The 18,140-nt window shown below is 32.3% G+C and overlaps 1 protein-coding gene across 2 annotated transcripts; it reads right to left on the reverse strand.

Annotated features, from left to right (window-relative positions):
• Positions 1-4,573: 4,573 nt before the first annotated feature.
• LOC18103001 (splicing factor U2af large subunit A) lies at positions 4,574-14,018 on the reverse strand. Of its 2 annotated transcripts, XM_052445508.1 has the most exons (18): positions 13,848-14,016; positions 13,551-13,726; positions 13,256-13,363; positions 12,126-12,193; positions 11,409-11,491; positions 11,277-11,321; positions 11,127-11,186; positions 10,361-10,421; positions 10,150-10,262; positions 9,363-9,478; positions 9,033-9,131; positions 8,800-8,875; positions 8,459-8,547; positions 6,650-6,716; positions 6,475-6,573; positions 5,991-6,072; positions 5,350-5,417; positions 4,574-5,116 (listed from the first exon to the last, which is right to left on the reverse strand). In XM_052445508.1, the coding sequence occupies exons 1-18, from the start codon at positions 13,914-13,916 to the stop codon at positions 4,979-4,981; spliced, it is 1,617 nt and encodes a 538-aa protein (XP_052301468.1). In that variant the 5' UTR covers positions 13,917-14,016; the 3' UTR covers positions 4,574-4,978. The 2 variants fall into 2 exon arrangements, with proteins under 2 accessions (XP_052301468.1, XP_052301469.1); XM_052445509.1 differs by lacking the exon at positions 11,277-11,321 and having other exon boundaries at positions 13,848-14,018.
• Between the last annotated feature and the right edge of the window lie 4,122 nt (positions 14,019-18,140).

An 18,140-nucleotide genomic window follows, 5' to 3' on the forward strand; every position in this document is an offset into this window, starting at 1 on the left:
ACTTCTTGATTATACTAGTAATGGTGATAACTGTAATGATAGTGATAATATTAGTAGTAGTAATAATAATAATAATAATAATAATGAGAATGAGAATGAGAATATTAATTGTTATTGTTGTTATTATTATTGTTGTTATTATTATTATTATAGTGATAATTCATCATTCAATGTTAGATTTGTTAGGAATTGAGTTTCATTGTTTTTTCATGTATAGTATTTTTTATCTAATATCCCGGATTACTGGTTTGAAAAATTTATATGGTTTGACGTTCTTTTTTTTTTTTTAATTTTATTGTTTAATATTGGTTTTTAAATATAAAAAAATCATTTAAATTTTTTTAAAACCAATTAAATAAAATAATTTACATCAAGTTAATTCTTAAAGATTTATTATCTTGCCTGGTTTATACCATTGCAAAAAAAATTCATCATGCTCCTAATAATTGTTTTATATATATTTTTATAAACATGGTTTCGGCGGTCGTATAGCGCGCAAGTTAACTATATATATATATATATATATATATATATAACACCGTCGTTATGTAAGCTGAAAGGTCGTGGTAAAAGTGAATCTGGAGTGTGAGGTAACAAAATTATTATTGTTGCTTGTCCGTCCAGAGATTTAATTATATATATGAAACACCGTCGTTATGTAAGCTGAAAGGTCGTGGTAAAAGTCAATCTGCAGTGTGAGGTAACAAAAAACTATTAATTGTTGTCTTGTCTGCCTTCCCAGCAGGAAAGTGTAGAGGAGGCTGTAATGTCCATAAACACATAAAGGTGAGGTCATAAAATTATCACACCAGACAAAGCTAAAGTTATAGAATCTAGTTTCAGTAATTATTAGTAATAGTCAAAGATCCTTCACTAATTACCAGGTCAAAGTACCATCGGAAATAGAAACAAACTTTTGTGAGGACGAGTGAAATGTCTAGAATCAAATGTTATATTATATGCAGAACTGAATTAAAACTTTACCACCATTATTTACAGTAACTAGCAATGCTAGGGTTTATCGACGATATTTTCTTCTGTTTTTGTTTCAACAGCTTCTGCGGTGGATCACAAATACAGTCCCTTTATCTTGATTATCACACAAGTTCATAACATCAAACAGCAATGATTGCATTTATAAATACTTAGAAACACTGTTATTGTTTCTAAGCTAACTGGGTCTAGTTCTATTCTATGATGTGGATGAGGCCAGTTTCGAGCCAACTGAAGCATCAGAGTTTTCATGTTTCTTCTAGAAGTTTTTCATTGGTTTCTTTGAGCTCCTAAACTTCATTTTTTAGCTGGTTCAGAACTCTAATAGCATCGTATAGTATGACAGGTCTGTCAATTTTGGTTGGTCTTCCAGGTTGCGAAACAGAGCTCAAATCTTGAAACCTATCATTCAATCTCTCCCTCCGCAACTTCTCGTGGCAAGCTTTGATCGCTGCTCTGCTACATGAATCAGTGCGCCCCCTCTTCCGTGAGCATTCTTTGACTTGTGTAATAGCACCACCATTAGCGGGCCCAATAAGATATCCAAGTGACTATCGTCCCCCTCAATTTAATCTATTGCTTCCATCTTCTTCTTTTTAGGATTTTGGTTTTGACGGTCTAAGAGAAGTCTTGGGTTTTGGATTTGCTGTTGTGCTGCCGCACCGCTACCAGGTGGACTTAAAAATTGATGACTTTCCGAACAAACTCTGGCCCCGTCTCTCCCCGCAAACTCAGCCCTCTCTCAAATCGTTCCTCCTCCCCTGTCTCTAGCAACAATCCGTTAAACCGAGCACCAAGAAGCTGTGCGACACCGTTTCTGAGCTTGCTTCCGAGATTTTTCCCTATAATGGCTGGCCTAAGCTTTCGCCGTTTATGTTTCAGTGTGTGACGTCAGATTCTGTAATCTTTTTAATTCGTTGTCAAACAGATAGCAGAAACCCAAGAACCTAAAAAACAAGCAAGAACGAAAAGCGAGAGAGGCAGGCAGCGCCCCCACCACCCAAAAAACATTTTAAATTTTTTCATTAGATAATTAAGTGAGGTGTTAACTCTCCAGATCATGCATGCAATCTTGCCAAACAGGTTTGCGTTTTAGTTTTTATCTTTGCGTTTATTCTGTCTTCTAGGTGGTTGCATTCCATATATGGTTCCTTTCATTGACCAAGATATACACATAAATTATTTTTCAAGTCATTTATAATAATTTTACTTTATTTTTATATAAAAATAAAATAAAAATAACATGGCAAAATTTGATTGATATAATTTTTTTTATTTTAAAAAGATGGTCTTATTAACATGAATTAAATGTAACTTTACTTTTGATTTTTTATTTACTCTTGACCGACATGAAAAGAAAAAAATATAAGGTCATTACCTTGTGTAGCTCTAATATAAATCTTGCAGCTGATAAAAACACAAATCATGAGTAAAATTTTTCTACAAAAAAATTGAAGCAAAGCCACCAATTAATTTATCTTTCATCAAATAAAACAAGATAACTTAAATTTAAAATCTATTTTTGTTTTATTTTGAGATGTTTGTTGATAATTTGATGAGGTTTTTTTTTTATAATTCTACCAGTTTTGCTCATTTTTTTTCTCAAATCTGCTAGTTCTACCAATTGTTTTTTAAATTCTTGTTATGGTGATTTTTTTCTAATTAATTAGATATATTTTATTGGTTTGTTTTGATTATGCTTAAATTTTTTTTATATTTTGTTTTAAGCAAAGCCACCAAAATTATCAATTTTTTCTCACGATATATGTTTTGATTTTAGAACATGACATCCAATCATGTACCCAATCATCCAAAGTTAAAGAACATGTCATCGATTGCTGATTTATGTCAAGGATTGATTGAAATAGAAAAATCAACAATTTATCCGCTAGTTGACAGGTTGATTCGACTTATTTTGACTCTTCCTGTTTCGACAACAACTACTGAAAGAGCCCTTTCAGCGATAAAGATTGTTAAAACAAGACTTCTCAATCGGATGGAGGATGATTTTCTTGTAAATTATTTGATTGTCTATATAGAAAAAGAAATTGTTGAAAGATTCACAATTGATATAATAATCGATAATTTCTATTTATGAAAAAACAACGAGCACAATTAAAATAAATATGTAAGAATCATTCTTTATTATTTTTTGCTTTATTTCAAAGTTTATCAAACATAAATAATGATTCGTTTTAGCTAATGTTTCTTATGTATTTTGTATGTTTATATTTGATTGATATAAAGACCAACAACATTAAAGTAATAGATACATTATGAAGATGAAATTAACTTCATTGCTTTGACTCAATTTGGTTTTGCTTCAAACCTTTTACATTATAATAAGGTTATTACATGTTTGTAGTAAGTTATTTGAATAAAACTAAATTATGCAGGTTTTGTTTTACAACTCATATACAATAAATTAAAATAAATATTATATCTTGTTATATTAATTTTGACCCCCCCTAATAAATAATTCTACCTCCGCCCCTGGAGGCAGGTGTCTTGGGATAATGTAACATCAGTGAACACAGTTAAATTTGTGTTTTTAAAAAAATACTTTTTTTATATTTTTAAATTGTTTTAAAGTGTTATATAAAAAATATTTTTTAATGTATTTTTAAGTAAAAAATATATTAAAATAAAAACCATTGTTACAATTTCAAATATCCTTTAAAAAAGGTGAGTGTGATTGGAAAGGGAAAATTTGCTTCCATTTTAAAGGGCTCGGTTTGATTAATGAAGCAAGTAAGAAAAGAGAGAAGGTTTAGCCTGAAGAGAGAAAATGAATTGTGTAGTAATAATTATTTTTCATGTTTTAATATATATATATATATATATATATATATATATATATATATGAAGATATTATTGGTTTTTTTTTTTTGTTGATTTTCAAAATTTATTTTAACCGGGTTGCAAAGTGTAATATTTAAAAACTTGATTATAAAATAAAAATGATTAAATTATATGATGTTAAAGGTAATTTACTCAATAAAAAATGATAATAATATTGACTATATAATAATAGCTGTTATGGTAGTGAAAATGATGATAATAATAATAAAATATTATTTATTTTAATAAAAAGATGTTGATAATAATCACATCATTGACGGTTGTGATAGTCTTAGAAGGTTTTATTTAACGGTGGTGGGGAGGTAGTGACAAGGCGACTGTGGTAACGGTTATGAAAAATCATGGTCGTATAATAATAAAACAATAATTAATAAGGTAGCGAGCAGCGATGGAATGGTTGTGCTAGCAACATTCATGACTATCCTGATAATGTGAAGGAAAATATTTTCCACTTCAAAGGTTAAAATATTTTTCTCCAAAAATTGACTAAATATATTTTAAATATTTGTTTCCCAGAACAAACTTTTAGAGATGCAAAACATCATTGCTTGGGGTTCAAGGTGTTCAGCTAACATTATAACAGTAGTTATTTTTTAAAATAATTTTTCATTTAAAATAATATTTTTTATTTTTTAAAATTTATTTTTTATATATACAAAAACACCCAAAACAAAACTAATTTAAAACATAAAAAAAATTAATGTAAACAAAGACACCCTAAATCGCAAGGTCGAACAATATTGCGTTTCATCAACAAACAGAAGTTCCTGGTAGTCGATCACCCCTATACACTCCACTGTCAGTGCCTAGTTTTTGAGGTCCACCACCAAAACTGGCATAAAAGCTGGTTCACCTGGAAAAAGAATGCAGGTGGCCTGGCAGTAATGTTAATCCACAAGTTGCTCAAAACAATGGAGCACAAGGGACGTAGAGAATGAACGGGGAGCAAGCTACCTTAACTATCAGATTATGCTTTTTGTTTGCTGTCAGTTGACACATAAAATCATATTTACATATCTGAGACCTCTCCGCATGAAGTAGCTGCTAACAGATGGCAATAAATGATTTGATAATATAAATTGCCATATAGAACTTGAGAATGGAAATGATGTTCCTAAGTTCACTAAAAACCGTAATCCCCATTGTGATACTTGTCTTCTGGATAATAAGACGCGTTGACAGTATTTCCTCCAAATTTCCTCCCATTTAGTGCATTTCTTGCATTTGCACAGCTACTGGTATCGGAATACTCCAAGAACACCTGCAAGAAACACGAGTACAGGGTTGCTATAAAATATCTCATATTCTCTGGTGCATCTAACTTCATTAGAACAGTTCCTCTTCCTTTCAAACTGGGCAGTAAACTTGAAAATTTGTAGAATGAATGGCGGATGCTTTCCTAAGTATTGGTATACTTGTGAAGAAAGCTAGACAGATCTCAACACTATATATACAGGACGTTTAAAACAGATGCAGCACAAGAAAACCAAATACCTTTCCAGCACCAGATATTTGCTCTTCAGTCTGACTTGGGCGAGGAATAACAACATTGATCAAGGTTCCTAATCACAACCAAGCACATATTATTATTTGCAATATGCAGTCATAAACTGCACAAACAAAAGAACTACATACATAAGTTGTGTGGTTCAGGGTCAATAATTGGATGTAAAGTGTTAATGAATGAACTGTCATGGGTGTAAGAAAGCAGTTGAAGGGTGAAGTGTTAAAAATGTCTAGTTTTTGTGTAATAAATTAAGCATAATGGTAGGGTGCAATTTAAAAATAATAAATTAAATTAAATACAATTTTAAAAAATAAATATAGAATATCGATGGGACTCAATATTAGGTGTAAGAAAAAGACAAGAATGAATGATGGTTTGAATAAAAATTAAATAGAGAAATTAAGTGTTAACCCCTTAAAGTTTTTCCCATACCCCTAAAGTTTCCCAAACAAGGTTAAAAGAAGTTAAGGTTAACAAGCGAAGACTCAACCCCCTTTAACCCAAAACCAAACACAGCCTTGTTAGAAACAAGCATAATAGCAATTTCCATGATAAGAACATTTTTCTGCATGGCAACATATAGTCTGTCCTAATCTACAAAAGTAAATTTTCATCATTATGTGCATACCAAATTTACAACATTCTTCCCGCATATCTTCTAATATTTCTTCATACTCTTCATCATCTGCTAGTACTTCCATTGCGATTGCCTTTATCAGAAAGAGGATAAAAGAGAATTAGATTTATCAATCATTCAGTCAGCATACATCCATTAAACCAAGGATGAAAAAACTGATGGTTAAACAAGGTGTACGTGAGAAGGATGGATGATCTAAGTTCACTGGTGCAATATGCAAATATCATATACATGGGGACAAACATCTGGAATATCATGGCATGCATTATCTGGGGATGAAGGAACTGGGACAAGTGAAGGAAGAACATCAAAGTGCTATAGAAACAAGCTTCCCTTCTGAGCATTCTGGAGATCTGTTTATTTCCTCTTCTTCTCCCCCATTCTTTAAATAGAGGGTTATGGTAGTGGTAAGAGTAAGAGTAATACTAGTAAAGAAGAAAATAAAATCACAAACTAGAAAAAAGATATATGGCACCTCAGTTAAGCATAAAACTTTAGATGGAGAGTGTGAAGATTCCGCCAATGGTATCCCTACTCCAGGAAGATTCATAACACCAGCTTGCAGGGCCATTTTCTGCAACCCAAATCCATATGAGAGCCCCAATCATAGTTTTAAGAGTAAATAAAACAGAAGAAACGTATTCTTTTACCTGGATAGCTATATGTTGCTGAGCTTGAGCTAATATATTTTCCTGTTCTGACCTGGACTGCCCACCACTGTTTCAGGAAACATGCATCCACTAAGTGTACAGAAATAATGAACTAAAAATTTAATGCACAAGTATAATCTGAAACCACACATGCACATTTTCTCATACCTAAGGGTCTATGGAACAAACAGCAGGTAGGTGCAGTACAAGAAATTTATGTTTCTCTGAAACCAATTTTTCATGTCCCTTCATGCTTTACTATTTCTTCTCAATTTTAATGAATACAACACATTCTTCATTCCTTTCTTTATTGTGGCTTGTTTTCACATCACCTGATTCGTGTGAAACGAGGGATGGAAAAATGAATTTCATTGACAGAAATGCATTAATTTATTGCCTTCAGTTTACATCCACAGGTCAAAATGAGCCCGTTTAACTTAACTGGCCTTAACGTGTGGATTCTCAAAATGAAAAAACATCTTCAACTTAAACAAGGAAGTCCATGGGTTAATTATTCTCAAGTCTCCCCCCCGCCCCCTTCTCCCAAGACACTTCCCAAGACACGCATGTACATCTTTTGTCTCAATCATTGAGTGATACATGAGATTCACTTATACCCATCAAACTTCAAGAGTTAGAGAGGCACACTGTCCACCCTTTGCTCATAGCCTTTGACAACAGATGCGATACAGAGACAACCAGCTGCATCGCCAAAGTTGGCAATGTCCCCTCCACAGTCCAAACAACCCTACCAGTTAGGTGTGTGATGGTAGTGAGATTAAACAAATTGCACAAAAGAGCCATGACACCTCTGAGAGGGTTAGTTTTTTTCTTTGAGGTCTCAAGAAAAGTCATGGACTGCTATTTTGTGCATCTCTCATGTTCCAGTCATGTCTAGATATTCCTTGAGCTTCTTTTTATCTCCAATATCTTATTTGGCTTCTAGTGTATATGGGGATTAATAAACCTAGAAAGGTTAAAACAGAATCACGGTCAACAAAAGCAAAGATTTCTTGCTTTTCACTGAAAATAAAAATATAAAGGCCAAATAAGAATACAATTGCTATTTGATTGAGAAAAAATATCTTCATCCCCCTTTGAAACCAATCAAATTTATCTGAATAATTCCTCAAAAGTTTTATGTTTCACATGACCCACTTAACACCAATCAAAATTATTCATGGGGACATCCTCCAATCAGCAATCCATACTGATTCATTAGAAGATCAGTACAAACACACACTTGTACGCGAATGCACATTTTCTGTTCCCATTGCACAGTTTCAACATTAGTGAATCTCAAATGCAAAACATAAAACACCTCTTGTTCTCCCTGTAAAAGCACAAATTTTAATATTCGCACTGTACAAACACACACTTGTACGCGAATGCACATTTTCTGTTCCCATTGCACAGTTTCAACATTAGTGAATCTCAAATGTCACTTATCATTTTGGAATCTAAAAATCCAAAGTCTAAAATTTATCATTATTGCTGAAGTACAAGGAAATCAGCAACACAATAAGACTTCACTTCCAGTAAGCTTGAGAGACCAGATTGGTTTTAAATGACACTCCTGTCATAGACAGGCATAATTTCCACCAGTGCCAATTTTGGAAAAAAATCAGGGACTACCAAGTTTTGTAAAAAGAAAATCTGCACAAACTGACAAGCCTGCCCTATAAAACCATAGCAGTACAAGCATGTAGAAAGGTAGCATAAAAAAGGAGCATAAATTTTGATGCATGCATGAGGAATGATAGTGTAAATTCCAGGCAAATCTTGGCTCATTTGACTAAAAAGACTAACCTTTCAGTACCACGACGGACAGTTAAAGTTTTATCTCCCATTTTCAAGCCATTTAGAGCAGCACATGCAATATCAGTCACTGCAGGATCCTGAAGAGCTTGCACATTATTTCACCAGTAAGGAAAAAAATAAATGACACCCCAACATTATACCCTAGTATTTATATATATAATCTAAAACAAGCAAGACAACAAAGGTTTTAACAACCAATTATAAATCCAACCTCAGATGAGAAAAGCTATATTGAATTTCAGCAATCAAGATACTATTCAGATCAAAACATAATATGATTTAGCTGTTGAGACAGATACCAAATGAATGTAATGCTTGAATTCACTCACCTGATAGACACAGAAACCATATCCTTTAGAGTTCCCAGTGTCTCTGTCCTTCACAAGGTCAAAACCACGGAGAGGTCTGCATAGATCAAAGGCAACCATTGCAACAGTTAAAACATCTATTTAGCATACCGACTAAAAGAGATTAGATTAATAAATATGAAGAGCAAAAAACACAGAAGACCATTGCAGCAAGAAAATTGAAAATGAAAGACAAATGTGGTTGAACTTCATACCCGAAAGACTCTAGCAGCTCTCTTATCTGTGTCTCGGTAAAGTAATATGGCAATCCACCCACAAAGACACGATCAGGCCCTTCTGCTCCGCTAATTGTACTGAAAATCAGATCATAAATAAGGAGACCAAAAGTAAAGGAAGATCCTTCAGCTCAATGTAAAATCCATCTGTGCTGATGCAAATGGACAATGGCGTATTATACTAAACAAAAACAATAACACAATCAGCAAGACAAACTCCTGCTGAAATTAAATAATCATTAATGCCATATTAATGCAAATAGATGCTTAGCCAATCTTCAGATTAATAATGATGAGGAACTTGCTTACCCTGGTACGAGACCAACAGCGGCTAAGTTAAGGAGAGGACTTGGTTGACTAGGACCTAGTGTTGCAGCCAATGATGGATTATAGTCTGTAGGCCTCCGAACTCTCACAGCAACCCCCTGGAAAGATCAAAGATGCATGAACTTTATGAGATCAAAGATCAAGCAAAGTAGTAAGGACAAGTAGAAATGAATTTATGAGATTCACATCCATGAAAATGAAGGCAATAAATATTAAAGCATATAGAAACTTTTTACCCAGCTCTTCCCCAAAACATCTTAAATTCAAGCCCCACAGCATGTGGATAAAAAGACCACCAAAATATATCATTATCCTAACCAAATATTTGCGATAGTTCACTCTTGCCAAATAGCATACTAGGTCATTTCATGAATAGTTAATCGTTGTCAAAGGATACACAAGAGCTTTTATACATCTAAAAGCACATTTTCTTGATGAATAAGATAATAAGCTACAACCTACTTAACCATCTCCTGCTAATACTTCTGCTAGCTGAAGCGCAAAGTCTCACACATAAAAGAAGTTAACGATGGTCAACAAGAAAAAATTTGGCAAGCATAGGTTTAAGAAAACTAATGTGTATCATCTTCAGTATCAAATCCATATGCTAAATGAGTCTTATCCATCAAACTAACATTTTCCATTTAATATTAAATTAATACACCTGTAGTTTGAGGAAAGAATTATATAATAATGCAAAATATCACATATTGCTCCTTTACTAACACTATGTGACAAGAATAAAGGAAAAGAGTTTAAAATCATTTGCCTCAAAAATAATTCCATCTAATGTCATTGCATTGCTTGCTTCTTCTACAGTTCTCATCTCCACGAACGCGAACTTCTTCTCATGATTTATGTATACATTCACCACAGCATCACCTGCAAGTGAAAACATCGGATTGTGCACCGCGATTAAATGAAAATGTTAGAAATACATCCAGAGGAACTCTAGTAAAGACATTGACAAGCTCAACTACCTGGACCAGCAGCATTTCCTCCAATTGAAGTCATAACATGGCTGAAGAATGTTGCGATTGTCTGTTTCAAAACATAAGAAACCATTTAATGCTCCGATACTGCAAGGAAATCACCCTAAATACTGGTAAGAAACAAGAAAAGAAATATTCAAAAGATTCAAAATGATAAATCCAATCTCTTGACTGAAACCAGTCATAGAACATCATGAACAGACAACCTTAAGAAAATATAATATTATATCCCCTCAATACATAACAGCGAGAATGTTAGACCCTGACATGTAGCTATATCTACAAAATTTTCTCAAAGAAATCATTGGACATGGAGCTTTTAAAACAAGATGTCTTCAAAGATCAACTTATTGAACTAAACTTGTAACAAAATAATACTGCTTGGAAAACAATTAGCCTTTTGAATGCTACAAAATCCTTTTACAACATTCGTCTTAGAATTCCCAAGGCATTGGTCCTTGCTAGTTTTTTAAAATCAAATAACAAGAGGGATAACTCGTAGAATGCACTCACAACATAATAACCATGAAAATTATAAGAGATAATTAAAAAAAAAAGTTGCAGTTTAAGAAGATGCTGGCAATTTCACATAGGAAACAAAGATGGTGACAGAAAGACAATGTGAGAACAAACACAATCATGTATTTATAAAAGCATTTTGCAATGCTCAAATTACAAGTTCTAAATGTTGAATGTAAACATTTTATAAATGTATTTAATCGCACAAACAGCAAACCAAAAAATGAGATTGAACCTGTTCGTTAGCCAAGGGGGGGAGACCACCAACATATACACGCCGTGCATGCCTTGTAGCCTATAAGATAGAAACATAGAGAATACGTGACAGAGATTCCATAGATAGATACTATTTACAGCTACTTAATAAGCAACATTGCATATCCACCTGCTGGGTCATGGCATGGGCAGGCATTAATGGAAGAACTCCAAACTGTAACACATAATAAGAGAAAATCATATGCACAAAAGTGCACGACATATACATCAATACAAAAACAATGAAAGTTGTGAAGTGCACCTGTGTTGTTCCAAATTGTAAAGTGTTCTGCATCATTCCTGGCATTGTTTGAGGAACACTTGGCAGATGCCCAGCATCATTAACTAAAATGAACAAGTAATTATAGAGGAATAAGTCAGGGAGCCAAAAAGATGAAGAAATTCTGCTATATATAGATTAAAAAAAAAAACCTGCTAATAAATTTAATGACATCAGATGTATGGAAGTTCAGAGTTATCAACTTCGTCATAAAGCTAGATAAAGAAGCCTATCTCATACCTAAATTACACGATTCAAATAATAAAGAAATGAATTCCATCTCTGGAGATGCCAGGGAAATATTTGTAAGTCTACCAAATGGCACTCTTGTCAGTTGAGGACGAACAAGATCCAGCTAACTGATGCATTGTTCTCTGTTGACCATTAATCTACAGTGGTCACTCCGATGGGTAGCAGGGTGGGACATGTAGCCCAACATTGCCTTCTTACCCAAGTGATAAACATAAACACAAACAAACAACAGACAACAACCAAACAACAGAATGATGCTTCTTAGTTTTGGTAGTAAACAATAGATAAAAACTAAAAGGAAATGAAATTAAGGGTCTTTCAAAATAAAAATTAAAAATTGACTGGAATGTGGCGGGCAATAGCAGACTGAAAATATAATACTTTAAGAAACCACTTTACTTGAATGGAAGAACCTATGTATACATGAGGCAGAAACTAGATGCGGACCTGTCACTGCAGCACCAGGAAGCATGCCCACCATAGATGGAGCCATGTCAAAACCACTTTTCCGCTTGCTGTCAACAAAATTAACCTTAAGAACGTCATTATGAAACAATATAATCTTTAAGAATTATTATTTGAGCTTTGACATTTCAAAAAATTTAGATTAATGTTCCATACAAGAATAAGATAATCAAAAAAGGTAATTAATCAGAAGAACAGGGGAGAAAAGAAAGGAAACAGCAATAAAATAAAAAAGATTAAGTGATGCTGACAACAAAGGAAGCAAGATTAATGTCTTGAAGTAGATAAGGATATTTCTGTAATTTTCAGATTTGATGGAAAATCTAAATGTTTTCCAGGTCTAGGTTACTTTCTATTTAGTATTCTATTAGTTCTAAAGTAATTAGTTTTATTAGGTTTTTCCTATTCTACATAGATTTCTTATATAGAAAAATAAGTCTTTGTTGGACTAGGAGTACCAGCATCTCTATATAAAGGTTAGTAGTCTTTCAATATTTTAGTGACAGTTGATGAATTAAATTATAGCAATTTTCTTTTGATTGCGACTCAAACTCCCCTTGAGTGTGACTCCTAAGAGCCTAGCTGTGAAGCTTAGGTTTTTCCATCCTCTAGGTGTGACTCCGAGAATCTATATGCATCCTTCCTCACATTCTAGCATTAATCCACAACATTACAACCCTAAACAACCTCTAAGAGTCAGATTCAGAACAGAATCCCAAGGCTGTTCTGCATCATTAAGATAGCCAGAAGTGGCGCACCTGGAAATTCATATGATAGAAAAAGCAGATTAGAATGGTAAATCATAGTAAAAAGTTGCAGTTTTACTATGTGTAAGTGAACTAAGTGCAATTTTAACCACAACAGCAACAGAAATTGCAGTTATTCAGTGCTATGAGAAACTTTGATTGTATTGAACACCAGCAAACCTATAACAGGGTTCGATAGCCCCCACTTTCCAATAGCTGTTTAAATTAATTAAAAGGACCAGCTAACCAGTAAACAAGCCAGCAATCTACCCAATACATTTCATTACAAGGATCAATCTCACAATACACACACACACACACATGTATGTATGTATGTTGCACATTAACATTACAGAAATCACATACCTTTTTGAAGGAGAACGCGACCTAGATCGATTCTGAAATCTACCCTGCGATTGAGAACTTGATCTATTTCCATTCCTTCTGTCTCTATCACCATCATAATCACGGTTCCTGTGAAAAGAGCAATTATATTCATAATCAAAATATCATTCCCACGCAAACAATCATCCTAAAATAGATAAATAGCAATAATCTCATATCTAATGAGCTCAAAATTCAATTAAATATATCCGAACAATGATAAAATAACACGACAATGAACTTCATATAGCAAAAAAAAATTTGCGAAAATTCTAACCTATGATAATTTCGATCGCGGCTACTTCTTTCATGACGGTCAAAATCACCAATTTTTTCTCTTCTTCTATCATCCCTCACACTTCCATCCTTAGAGCCTCTATGATAGCGGTCATGATCTTTTTCCCTGCCGCGAGTCCTTGACCTATCATGTTCAGATTCACGAGAACTGTGCGTCTAACATAAGAAAAAGGGACATAAATTATCTACGGAAAATGAAAAGGGCGTGTACTTCTAGTACAGTTAGAGTTTTAAAATTTGTAGAGAAGAAACAAAGAAGAAGAAGAAATGGTGGTACCCTGTAACGGGAGACGCGATCAGTGTGATCATCGCCATTTTCATCGAATCCTGCTTCGTTAGAAGACATTGTAGCTTAAATTTTGAGAAATCAAGAACCCTAATTTTGATTTTGATTTGAACCTTGGCTTAAATAGAGAAGAAGTGAAATGGATTAATAAAAAGCCTGTCTTGCTCGCAATTGCGTGATAAGCCCAGATAACAATTAAAATAGAAGCCCATGTTCAAGGCTTAAGCTTGGTTTTCTTATGTAAAGGGCTCAAATGGCTTACCTTGTTTCACCAGTAAATTATTATTATTATTATTCAGTCCTCGATTCTTGCTTATTTATTATAACTGCTAGTTTCTTAAAAAATATAAGACGAATGAAAGAGCTAAGGTGGTGTTTGGTTTATTGTTTCTTTTTTCTTAAGAAAAAATGTGTTTAGTCACACTGTTGTGTGCATTTATTTTTTACTGTGAACAACTTTAATAATTATAACAGATTTTGTAAACAATAAAATTTAAATTTATGTTATTATTTTGAATTTCTTATATAATATATTAATTATTAACATTATCATATCATCATTTTTATTATTATCACAACAATAATTATTGTTATAACTTATAATACCATTACCACTATTATTATTGTTGTTGAAATTATTGTTTTTATTTTTCTTCACTATTATCGTCTTTTTTTATTATTATTAACGTGGATGTCTGGGCTAATTTGCGTGCACCTCGACTAATCTTACGAGCCCTGAAGTTAACAACCATGTAAGCCTCCAGTGACCATTATATTAGCAACCACAGATCTCGAACCTGAAACCACATGAAGAGCAAACTTCTTAATCCTAAATTTTTATCACCATACCACCTACTAGATAATTTTATTATCGTCTTTGTAAACATTATTGCCATTACAACTAGAAACTATCACCCCTATCTACAAAATCCTCACAAGTATATTATGAATATTTTTTATGCTATTGTATTATTTCTTCCACCTTTTATCATATCATCGTCACCGACCATAATTATCATTATTTATTAATAAAATAGCAATAACAAAAAAAATGTTGCAATCTCAAAAGTTAGTGGATTGATTTTTTGACAAAAAAAATCAAATAGTGACGTAGAAACATGAGTAGATGATACGTATTTTAATGCAGATTATAACATAGCAAATACATAAAAAGTGTTGCGATCTTAAAAGCTCCCAAACAACCTAACAAGGAAAGTAGTAATATAACATCTCAAGGAAGGAAGGTGTCGCTGATTTGTCGATGCACTAGTATCTGCAATACTTAGGATTTCTTACACTCTGGCATTGATGCAAACTGCTTTTTTTTATTACAAAATAATATTTATTGCAATATTATTTTTTAAACTAGGTATTTTTTAGAATTTATATTTTCTTTTTCATTCCATCTTATAGTATTTAGTTGATTAGAGTTGATTAGAGATTAAGCATTATAATTTATTGTGATTTGCTTTATATATGGTTATCTCAATCTCTTGATCCATATTACGAGGTTAGTTGGTTAGCCTGGTTGACTCGATTTTTTTCTGTTTTTTTTATTTTTTTTCAGCTTTCAACATTGAGTTGATTACTTTTTATAAGGTTATTTTGATCTTATAATCTAGGTCACGAGTTTTGCAGATTAACCCGAGTTGACTTGGATCATTTTATTGTGTCTTTTTTTAAATTGAATTTTTTTTCTAATTTCATCATTCAACAATGATATTGGGAAGTAGGTTTTATAATTTGTTTCGATTTTTTTCTATTGAGTTATTCTAGTCTCATGACCCGGGTCATGGGTTTTGTGGGTTAACCCAAGTTGATTATGGTTTTTTTTTTTTTACTTTTTATGAGGTTATTTCAATCTAATGACATGGGTCATGGGTTTGACAGATTAACTGATATTGACTCAAGTCATTTTTTTATCATTTTTTTAATTGAATTTTTTTTAGTTTCATACTTCAATATTAGGTTGATTGGAATTGATCTTTATAATATTGTTTTTCAATTTCTTTTTATGAGGTTATCATAATCTCATAACTCAAGTCATAAGTCATGAGTTTAGCAAGTTAACTCAGGTTAAATCGGATCCTTTATGGTCCTTTTTAAATTATTATTTTTTCAATTTCATCCTTCAACATTGAGTTGATTGGGAATTGGGCATCTTAATTTGTTTTGATTTACTTTATATGGAGTTATCATAATCTAATGATCTAGATCGTGGATTTAGTAAGTTAACTCGGGCTTACCCAGATCGATCAAATATGTTGTCGTCTTAATATTTTAAAAAAATAATATCATCTTGATTTTTTTTAGTCCAACTATATTTTTTATGATCATTTGGGTTGCATTTAGACTCTCTAAATCAATCGAGTCACATTGAATCAAATCTTATATAATTTAATTTTTTTTACTAAAAAAACATCAGCGATTTCTTGATATTGTTTTTACTTTAAAAAAATTGAACAACCAATCTTGTCTTCTCTACAATCCCCTTGATTTTTCATGTTGCTTACACAAGAACTGCTCTGTGGGAAATGGCACCTACTATGTATTATGGCCTCTTCAATGTCTGTTCCAATATTGTTTTTTTTTTTTTTTTTTGGATATGAGGAATGATACCTTCTCCATCACAGCTGTTTTCATCTCTAATGATCAGATGTTTTGCTTTATCTATAATTTTTGCCGGTTTCCACAGGCAGAGTTTACTTATTTTGTTCTCTTAATGTTTGTTTTCACAAGATGCATTCCGGTATTAATTTCCTCTGAATTTCATCCCATTTAGTTCATTTCTTGCCTCTGCATAGCCAGAGTGTCGGAGTACTCTAGGAACACCTGCAGAGAATAAAAGTGTAAAATTATTTTGGGAAAAAATTAAATATTTTTTCTTGTATGATACACGAAACTAGGGTGAGAAACGTTCCAATTCCTAATAAAGTTGGTAATCAAAAGAATTATAGAATGAATCCTTATGAAATTATTGATATACTCGTGAAGATAACAAGACAAAACTGAAAATTCAATGAATTGAGGTTAAAATTAGATGCAATAAGAGGAAATCAAATACCTCTTGAGCACCAAAGGTTAGAATGCAGGGTTTTTTTTTCTGTTTTAATATCAAATCAATCTCAATTAAAAATACTTTTTATAAAATAATTTTTTTTAAACCACAACCATAAAAACTACCATAATACCAAATACTAATTTGATTGGATTGTGGTTGAAATATGGGTTTCTTTTTAAATAATAACATTTTTGTAATATTTATGAAGCGGGAGCAACAACTCTTTTTTTTAAAAAAAAAATAGGTGTGAAATTAACAAAATGGCTTTTTAAAAAAAAATTGAGGTTCAATTGCTATTTACTCATTAAATGTAAAAATAATAAGAATCCCGTAAATAATCAGATAATTTTTATTGATTTTTTTGGACTGTCATATACAGAATGTAAACTTTACGCACGTAATAAAATTTAGAATACAAAATATAATTTTTCAAAGTATAATTTTGATTAAACTATAGAATACCAAGTGTAATTCTTCCTTAAGTAAAAGAGATGGAACAAACCATAATGTAAGAATTTGATAATCTATAAACTTATTGTGATATATTTTCTTAAAACATCATGTGAGTTCTAGAAGCACACGCTTGTAGCATTGTTGAACTATATAGAAGCTTACACCAAAGCTTACATTTAATAATATCTTTTGTTTCTTTGTGGAAAATGATCCACTCCAATGATTTTGTTTTAAGATTAACATGTTTGGAAATGTGGTCTAAATCGTGTTTTTAAAAAATTTAAATTTTGTTTTTTTTATTAAAATTTAATATGTTTTGTACGTTTTGAATCGTTTTGATGTGTTGGTATCAAAAATGATTTTAAAAAAATAAAAAAATATCATTAACATGTATTTCAGCACAAAAAATTATTTGAAAAACAATCACTACTACGCTACCAAACACCCAACATACCATGGGCCCACCATGTCATATCTCATAAATTAAGATGCCAGAGGCGTCAATAGATTTTAATGCATCTCGTGAGGAATTTGATCACGCATTCTACGCTTGAGTGTCGCCCACCCCGTACGTACAGTAAACACAGTTTTTTACGACTTGACTAGACAGACAAAGGATGACGATTTGTTTATTAATAAAATATATAGGACGTGGAAAAGATATTATAGCACTTGAGATATATTGCTATGAATTGTAATAATAAATTGAAGATTTTATCCCTCATTAAATTAGCGACTAAATTCAGGGATATAATAGTTTTTTCAGTGTG

Source organism: Populus trichocarpa, chromosome 11, assembly GCF_000002775.5.
Source record: "Populus trichocarpa isolate Nisqually-1 chromosome 11, P.trichocarpa_v4.1, whole genome shotgun sequence".
Lineage (NCBI taxonomy): Eukaryota > Viridiplantae > Streptophyta > Magnoliopsida > Malpighiales > Salicaceae > Populus > Populus trichocarpa.